Below are 9902 nucleotides of genomic sequence, written 5' to 3'. Positions count from 1 at the left end.
TCCTGATCTCCGCCGAGTGATACCTGTAGAAAGCATTGATCAACCAAGCATTGACGTCAACCTGTTGCCTCTCGCTCCAACTACGTTTCTCGAAGCCGCACACTCAGTGACAGACCCGAATAACGTCTTAGCAATTGCCTTAGCAGTCACAAGACCAACCCCAACAGCCGCGAACTCAACCACCCCAGCTACGCCCGTACCAACACCCGATGCCTCCTCGCGCAACGACTGGCAAACTGAGATTATAGCATATATCACGGATGGAATCATGCCAAAAGACAAATGGGAAGCAAGGCTTCTGCGAGTTAAGAGCGCACACTACACAATGCTGGATGGCAGCTTGTTTCATTGGGAATCAAATGACGCTCTTCTCATCTGCGTCAATGTGAAGGACGTCAACAACATCATGCAAGAAGTCCACGAAGGTGCTGGTGGAAACCACTCAGGCAGTCGTGCCCTAGCACTTTGAATCCGTCGCAATGGACATTTCTGGCCGACCATGGTCGCCGATTGCACCGCCTTTGCAGCCAAGTGCGAGAAGTGTCAGCGCCACGCACCATTCATCCATTCTCCAACCGAATTTCTGCGAACGTCACCGCCTTACCGCTTCATGCGATGAGGGATAGATATTGTTGGTCCGCTAACACCATCTAACCAGAAGAAATATCTCTTAATCATGAAAGACTACTTTACAAAGTGGGTCGAAGCAGAATCGTATGCCTCGCTAGAAGCAAACGAAGTTCAAAATTTTGTCTGGAAAAATATCATATGCCGGCATGGACTTTCGTACGAGATCGTATGTGACAACGACCCACAATTCATTTCCCTACAATTCGAAGGATTCTGTGCTGGCTGGCGGATTCGCCTAAGTAAATCGACTCCAAGATACCCGCAGGGCAACGGACAGGCAGAGGCAACCAACAAAACCATAATCGCCGGAATCAAGAAACACTTCGATGCAAAGAAAGGTCTATGGGCTGACGAACTCGACAGCGTCCTATGGTCGCACCAAACCTCTCCACGCACGTCTACCGGTCGAACACCATTCTCTCTCGCCTACGGCATGGAGGCACTCGCACCGGCCAAAGTAGGAATCCCCACGCTCCGACGTTCCATGCTCATTCATGATCCTGACAACAAAATGTTGTGTGACAGACTCCTGTTCATTGAAGAAGAGCGCGACCAAGCTTTACTACGCATCCAGAACTACCAGCAAGCTGCCGCAAAATTCTACAACAAGAAAGTTAAATCTCGCTACTTCTCCGAGGGTGATCTCGTCCTCCGCAAAGTCTAGGAGAATACAAGGGAGAAGAACGCTGGAAAACTTTGTGCGCATTGGGAGGGTCCATACTTAATCTCCAAGATCGTCAAACCCGGCGTCTATCAGATACTCGAGATGAATGGCACTCCAGTTCCAAGATCGTGGAACTCCGCCAACCTCAAACGTTACTACCACTAGTCAATACGCTCCTGATGCGCCCCAATCACGACAGCAGCCTTAGCGCACTCCTGCTCTCCGCGCTCATTCCCTGCTTTCCTAAGTCGCGCCGACTCGGAAGTGAGCTTTCGCTGATACTGTTTGAGAGAAACCGTGAGCTCCTTGACCATTGCTGCGTTTTCCTTGCTCGACCGCTCAGCCTGAACAAATGCATCCTGAGCAAGCGAGGCCTCCCTCCTAGCAGCACGCACCTTGTCCTCGTAGTCGCCAGTGAGACGATTCATCCAGCTAATCGCCTAAGAAATCAAGTAAAATAATCCGATTACGACTAAGTAAAATCCACGTTAAAGCGAGCTAAAGGATCGGATCCTAACCCGAAACTGTCGACGAACGGCTTCCTCGTACGTACTTGGACAAGCCAAGTCACCAGGAGCAGGAAGCGGAACAAAGTCACCATGAATCTTGCTGGCGAGGTCCGCGCAAGCTCGTGAATCGCCAGTGAACGCTTGGTCATTCACGTCGTAGCGAAAGGAAAAGGAGTGGTCAACCCTCACATGACCATCCTCAGCATGGTGGTCGACTCTCCCATGACCATCCTCCGCGTGATGAGGACGCCTAGAGCTTCCTCCAGCATCACTCCTAGGACTCGTGCGTGACGACCTCTTCGGGGAACGATCACCACCACCAGCTGCTGGAGCACTCCTACGAGACACCGAAGAAGGTTTCTTCGTAGCATGAGCCGTAACAACCTCGGCAGAAAAATACCTACGACTAGGCTCACCCTCGAGAACGGGCATCTCGCCATCCTCGCGCTCCATAGCAACGATCTCCATGCCGGTCTTGGCGTTTGGTGCAACAACCTCGGTTGCAACAGCCAGCACGTCCTAGGCATCGAACAAGTCAGCATAGCACGAAATCGGGCAGTCTCCCATTTGCAATCCAGTCCGTGAACCTGCAAAATAAATAGGATCCTTAGGCAAGAAAGCACATAAATCTCGAAGACGAAGATAGGCCAACAAAACTTACAAGTCTCGAGGTGTGAAAGAACGTCCGACCACCGCAAAGTCCTACTCGTAAGAAAAGCAGCAGCTTTGTCAACAGTTCCCAAGTCACACGCAGCAGAGGGTGGCGGATTACCTGCAAAAATAAAACATACGGTCAGAAAACAGAGTTAAGAAAACCAAAAGGACACAAACCCAACCCAGCAATGGCTACCGGGATTAAAGTTCCAAGCAGGGGGACAGGTCGTGTCGGGATCCTCGACCGAAATGTTGTTTATTTATACGAAGAAACACCGCCTCCGCCAACCGTGAATGTGATTCCTCTAGCCACACGTGATCGTGAGACCTGGCGTACAGCAAGCACAACATAGCCCCAATTTGTCATGCATAAATTGCGTAACTAGTTCGAAGAGGTCCACGTCAATCTTGATTTTCATCGAGGCGCCGATTATCGTAAGCCCCACAGCGATACGGATGGTGGAGATCGATAGCTGCAAAAATGCGATCTTCCGACGCGCGCAATAACTTGTCAAAAATTCCAGAATCGGGAACCCAAGCCCGCACTTAGAAGAAAAATCCACGTAGACGCAGAGGTGACCTGCTGAGCAGTCCCACGGACGTTCGTTTGTACTCGGCACCGCAAGCTGCAGATTGTGTGGCATCGCATAGGGTCCTCCCTGCATCGCGGGGGATGCGTTCCTCATCTCCCGTACGATCTTTGCGACGTCTCGTAACTCCGTTGCCTACAGCCAAGCCAGCGACCAGAGACCTGGGGGCACACTCCGGGCCAGTTCGTTCTTCGTACTCGAGCACCTTCCCGCGATGCTGACTTGAAGGATGTGGAATTAGGCTAAGGTCGTCAGCATCTGTAGGAAACATGACTTCAAGGTCCCGAACATCTTCTTCTGTGAGATCTGTCAAGATGCCCCCTCCCCCCGACGGATTCCAACAGGAAGGATGACCCGCTCCAATATTGTCGAGACTTCTCTCTAATGCACGATACTGGTCATCTCCATGCTCTTCCGGAACATCGCCGAAGACATCATTTCCCAAAGCCACTGCACGAGACCTTGCAAAACCAACCAAGCAACCAGTCAGTATTGGAGCGACAAACAACATAAAAATACCACATTATTCAAGACAGATCGATCACACCTGAATTGCGGCTTCCAACATACTGCGTACCACGCACCATATTGCGTACTGTCCTGTGCCATCCCGCACGATACGTACAACACCCACTCTCAATCTCGCGACAATGAGGATGACAGCTCGAATGCACCACCGTACGGAACCCATCACGACAACTCTTGCGCGACAATTTGCCCAATTCTCCAACTTGCCGCATCCCGCGAATACGTCGACGAGCGCGCCATCTTGACTCCGAACTCCCCATCTCGCTACACAGCTCCGTTACGCGTATCTCGCGAGAACACCGTGAACCTCGCCACCAAGAATTTTGATCTCGCCAAGCTTTGAGTTCATCACCTCAACCTCGCAAACACGCCAATTCCCGAAGCATGACCTCGATCTCGCCAAGTCGAGCATGCCATAGTCTCCTACACAAGCCCCTGATCTCGTCATAAGTCTCGTACGCAAAGTCGTGATCTCGCCAGAGATCATCATCCGCTACCACACCATCTCGCAAATACGAATACGTCGATGGGCCAAACCAAGAAATGTTGCACCGTGACGCATCCACCTCGTCAGGTCTCGCATACGGTCTCGCATACGGTCTGGCACACGTCACCTTGCACTCCAAGATCTTAACCTCGCTATCCCGACTCAAGCTTGCTCTTGAACAAGTACGCAGAGGGAGTCTCGAGCGCGCCCACACGTCGCCACCTTGCAGTCTCGCAATAACAAGCACAACAAGCTTCATATGCAGGCAATCAGCTCGACCTCAATCTCGCTACTGGCACGGCCTCGCCGTTCTCGATCCCGTGCCCTCAAACCCACAACGAGGACAAATCATTGAGCACGCCACCGTACGAACAAATCCCCGGCAATCCATCTCACCACGCCATCTTGGCATCTCGCCATCTTGCCAGACCATCTCACGACAACATCACGTCACCTCGCCAAGGCCTGCGAGACGCGACCAGCAGGCTGGACGCACATCAAGCATCAAGCACGCCGCCGTACGACATCCACCTCGCCACGACCCGAGAAACATGATCCACCTCGCCAAGTCTCGCATACTCAGTCTCGCTCACACACTATCTCGCTCGGTCTCTCGCTCGGTCTCGCACACGTGACCTCGCATCACCACACCGGAGTGCAACCGTTGAAGCCGCGCACGAAAACGATGGTACCACCCCGCAAAGGAAGCAGTGGAGCCGAGAGGCCTCACGGTCTCGGCCAATTCCGGTACAGCACAATGGTATTGGAAGCAGGTCTTCCGGTTCCACTGCCACCACAACATACCAGGACGCACGCGCCCTACCAAGCAAGCAATCCGCCGTTCCAGCAAGCACTCGTACGCGACCTCTGCATCTCGACCAGTTTGGCTCTACATCTCGACCAGTTCAGCTCGGCCGGATCAGGCAGTCACGGTGAAACGGCATAGAACTCGCCCATCAATGGAGAAGCGGCAGCATAGAGCAGATTAGTAGGGAAGGCAAGGCCGGGACGCCTCACGGTCCCGGCCAGATCCTGCAGTGCGGCGTGGATTCACTCGGCGGAAAAAAGGTAGCACCGGCGGAACAAACTGGCCGGTTCAGGCGGCGGCGAGACAGCAAGACAGCAGCACGGCAAGGCATGGTCGGCGGTGAGACGGCGAGACAGCAGCACGGCAAGGCGTGGTCGGCGGCGAGACAGCAGCACGACAAGGCATGGTCGGCGGCGAGAAACCATGGCCCTTACAAGCCAAAATCAAAAAAAAAAATCTAAAGGAAAGAGATAAGGGAAAGAGAGAAGAAATTTACCTTTTGGAGAGAAGAAGAAAGTTAGAAGTAAAAACTAGGTCAAGGAGACGTATTTATATGAGGGACCAACGCGTTGACCAAAGAAAAAAGAAAAACTCTAGTTTTAAGGCTATTTCCACTTCCCGAGCCTCGGGAAACGTGCATAACACGCAAAACTCCCGTTTGAAGTCCAACGGACCTCAAAAACGTGCGCAACACACTATTCATCCCAGAATCTCACGGACCTCGAGAAACGTGCGCAATGCACTATTCATCCCAGAATCTCTCAGATACCTCAAAAAACGTGTGCAACACACTATTCATCCCGGAACCCTCTGGAAGGTGTCAAAACTCCTGAAATCTTCTGTTCTTCCCATAAGGCAGACCTGTAGACGCATAGTTGGATCCGACGGGCTCAAGCAAGCCATCGCACATCGGACTAGGGGGGACCATTGTTGGATATGGGCTTTGCCCCCAACATTTACAGAAGCCCAAACAGAGGAAGTTTTGAGCCTGAAGTCTTGGATCTGGCCCATTTGGTCGCAGGGACAAAATCGTCATTTTGCAGAGAGACAGAAGAAGTCCTAGGTCAATGACCCACTATATATACCAGATGTCATTGTCAGAGCTAGGGATCCACTTTTTGGGCAATTAGAGAGAGAATAGCTATTATTTTAGTATTAACTGCGCTTAGCTCTTTAATTGTCATTTTCTGTAAACTCTTCCTTAAATTTTACGTTAATAAAAGGACCAGTTCCGATTTATTCCCATTAAGATCCCTATTATTTATATTGTCGATTTATAACATCAAAATTCAAGGACTCTTTTAATCTACTTCTACTGATTTATGCTTGAATGTATTCTCAGATGCAGACTGGGGAAGTTGTAAGGATTCTAGGAGGTCTGTTACTGGCATCTGTGTTTTCTTAGGCTTTTCTTTAATCTATTGAAAATCCAAGAAGCAAAATGTTGTGAGTTTGAGTAGCACCGAAGCTGAATACAAGAGCATGGCACAAGCTACAAATGAGTTACTCTGGCTCCATCAAATGCTGAAGGATTTGCGCCAATTGCAGGCCAAGCTTTTCTGCAACAACAAGTTGGCGATGCATATTGCAAAGAACCCGGTGTTTCATGAATGGACCAAACATGTTGAGATAGACTGCCATACCACTCGAGATCATATTAAAAATGGCTTTCTCAAGGTTCTACATGTTGCCACCGAGTATCAGTTGGCTGACATCTTGAGGGTCCTAAGCAACCAGCACCGTTTCACTCGATTCTGCATAGACTATCTATTTCAAGCCTCTTCCTGCCTACTGCGAATTCAGCTTGAGGGGGGTATATTAGCATATAAGGTTGTATAGTTGGTTAAGTTGAGATTAAGCTTCCTTTTACTTAGTCTCAACACTCTAGTATAAATACACTTGTATTAGTTACATTTTACTCTAATGAGAAATTTACTTTGCCATTTACAAAGTGTTAACAACCACACAATAAATCTCGCTGTTTCTCCCATTCTTGCTCTGTTTTCTCAAAGACAAAAAGGACGCCACTATGCTGATTCCTCTTCTCTTTCTTGTTAACTGAAAAAGGGATAGTGAGAATCATCTATGGCTACTGCTAAGAACAAGGGAAAATCCATCAGGAGCCTTGGTACCAATGAAGCGGATAAAATGGATGAGATAGACAGAGCCGGCACTTAACTTTTTAGGGCTGCAAGCCAAAAAAAAAAAACTAACTTTGCAGCTCATGGGGGTCGAACCTGAGTAGCGGTGCCAATATTAGTACAACTAAACCATTGGCCTAAGGAAAATCATATACATAAAAGTAAGGTTTTGGTCTCTCCTTGTTGGTTGATTTTCATTTAATGTTTTCTAATTTTTTTATTTTTTTTATTTGCTTTGTAATTGTTTAATTGCTTTAACACAATATTTAACTCACATATTAAAACTCATTTAAAGCAATTAAACAATATTTAAGACCCAATTAACACAATACATTTAATTCACACATTAAAATAAAATAAATTATTCATTAATCATATTCTACCACTTTATTTTATTCAAACACAATAAATTATTATTGTAACTCCATAATTCTAAATGTAACTTCCATCAATTTTATCATATAAATAAGTATTATCTCATTCTCTCATATTTTCATATTGACATTCTTTTACTTTCTCATTTTCACATTCTCTCATTCTCATTCTCTTCCACAATACCTCAAATCATTTTTTGTTTTTGTTTTTTTGTTTTTGATTTCTTATTTTTGTTGCATGGGTTACAAGAAAATAAATGAAATATCATTGTAAAGTTTTAATGCTAAATTTTAATATAAGAGACTATATGATATATATTTTACATTGTTCTTATTTTTAAAGATTCATCTCCATTATCTAATTTAAATTATCATCTTATAAGTAATAATTCTCTCCTCCTCTCCCACCAATATCAAATGTTGTTATATCTCATATGGTGTTGTAAGAGTTTGATTCTATATTTTAATTTAGAAAGTATTATATATATTTAACATTGTTTTCAATTTTTATTTTATTTATATAAAAATAAAATATTTCTTTTATAGTTCTTGCCTTTCTAATCTATTCATATTTATTATTTAAATTTCTATAGTTAAATTTAAATTCACATATGTTGGTTTTAACAAAAAAATCAAGTTTATTTGAGAATTAGATGTTCCTATTCCTTTAAAACATCAATGTATAACATATTATACTTTTTAATCAAATTATGGATTCACCAACACTCACTTTTAAATTAAATAGGTTTTAATTTTAGGATTTGAAAAAATATAAAAGTTTGTTTGTAACTCCCATAATAATATAGTAGTGTTCTCAATGAATTTAGTTTAATATAATAGAACATGTTAAAAATGTATTAGTATGCACTTAATTGCACTTTTGTAACTCTCAAATAATTACCTTTGATACATCAATTTTTGTATTATCTATTAAAAAAAAGACACATATCTCACTATAACCCTCATGACCTCATATTTCAAATCTCCCATAATATTATAAATTCTACAATATCATCATTTTTTCTTCATTTAACCAATGATATCTTAACTTCATAAAAGTTTCAGTTTATTTGAATAGGATATACATTGAATATATGATATATAGTTTAATTATCTTTTCCTATATGAAATATTATAATTTCATATAAATCAAAGTCTAGACACAATTAAATACTTTAAGATAATAACCTAATAAGGTAGTTGCTGTTTTTTTATTTTATTTTTATGGAAAATGTATTAGTCTAATAGTCTATGGTTAGACTCACTTAGTTATATATGTATGAGATGTTGTAAACCTACTGTTTACTATTTTGATTTTTTCTTAATTAAATTATTTTAAATCTCTTTAAGCTATCACCATAAATAAATAAATATGTATAACTAACACCACAAAATAAATTTTATGAGAATATATATCACAATGATTTTGAAATATGACTACAACTACAAACATATATGGCATATGGCATGTAAGATACAATATGACTTAATTGCACTATATTATCATCAAAAAAAATTTGATTTATTTATTTTATTTAAATTCATATTACGTAGTCTTTAAATTTTGATGTACATCGAAAAAACAAAATAACAATAACATGTTAATTTATATTACTTTTTCAAAATAGAATAGCGATTATGTAAAAACTCACGCGTAGCGTGAGCTAACAACTAGTTTTTATAGAAAATGGCCAAAATTTTCTTTTTAATATGCACGGCTGCAAGCCAATGCTTGGCTTGCTTGACCTCTTGGCCGGCTCTGGAGATAGAGTTGGAGGAGGAGGAGCTCCAATTTAGTAGCAGCAAGAATAAAGATTCGAGTTCTGGCTCGGTCATGTGGTTTGGTGATGCTTCCTCTTTGTCTCAAAGTAGTCTTAGGAAGACCAGAACCTTCGACCGACATAATCCTTATGCTACTCCTCAGCCGCCGCCAACAACTACATGCTCTGTCTTCGTCTCTTCTTCGAGGGTGGCTTTTCCATTTTCCCTCTCTCCAACAATTCAGAATCAACAACCGTTTTTATACCGGAGTGACCTTTCAAGACAAAGACAACAACAAATGATCTCATTCGGTCCTAAACTTCAGGTGCAACCATGTTTAGTACAACAACAACAACTACTCTTGCAGTACTGGAGAGACATTCTGAAGCTGAGCCCGAGCGGAAGAATGATGATGATGAAAATGTTAAGTCAAGAAGGTGATCTGCCACCGCCGATTCAACCCTTCAGCGCCACCAAGCTATATAGAGGGATCAGACAACACCATTAGGGGAAATGGGTCGCCGAGATCCGTATGCCGCGAAATAGGACATTGTAATAACAGAGGAAGGAGATAAATGTTTGTGTGTTATTCATCTTTGTGTATGAGTACAGATATATATCAATACAGAAGCGTAGCCAGCAAGTAGTAATAACTACAGAGATTTGCAGAGAATATACAATGCAGAATATGGAAACTAATGAACTTTGTATCGTGATATGTGGGATATGATTTCAGAGAGAATAATATCCCATTAC

At 43.8% G+C, this 9902-nt stretch overlaps 1 protein-coding gene across 1 annotated transcript; it reads left to right on the top strand.

The window, feature by feature from the left end:
* Positions 9073-9654, top strand: LOC104748879 (ethylene-responsive transcription factor ERF053-like). The gene has a single exon (XM_010470459.1). It carries the CDS (start codon positions 9073-9075, stop codon positions 9652-9654), a length of 582 nt encoding a protein of 193 aa, XP_010468761.1.

This window comes from Camelina sativa, chromosome 15 (genome assembly GCF_000633955.1).
Source record: "Camelina sativa cultivar DH55 chromosome 15, Cs, whole genome shotgun sequence".
Classification (NCBI taxonomy): Eukaryota; Viridiplantae; Streptophyta; class Magnoliopsida; order Brassicales; family Brassicaceae; genus Camelina; species Camelina sativa.
Note: the sequence above shows the minus strand (reverse complement) of the source record. Positions and strands in the feature narration are given on the sequence as shown.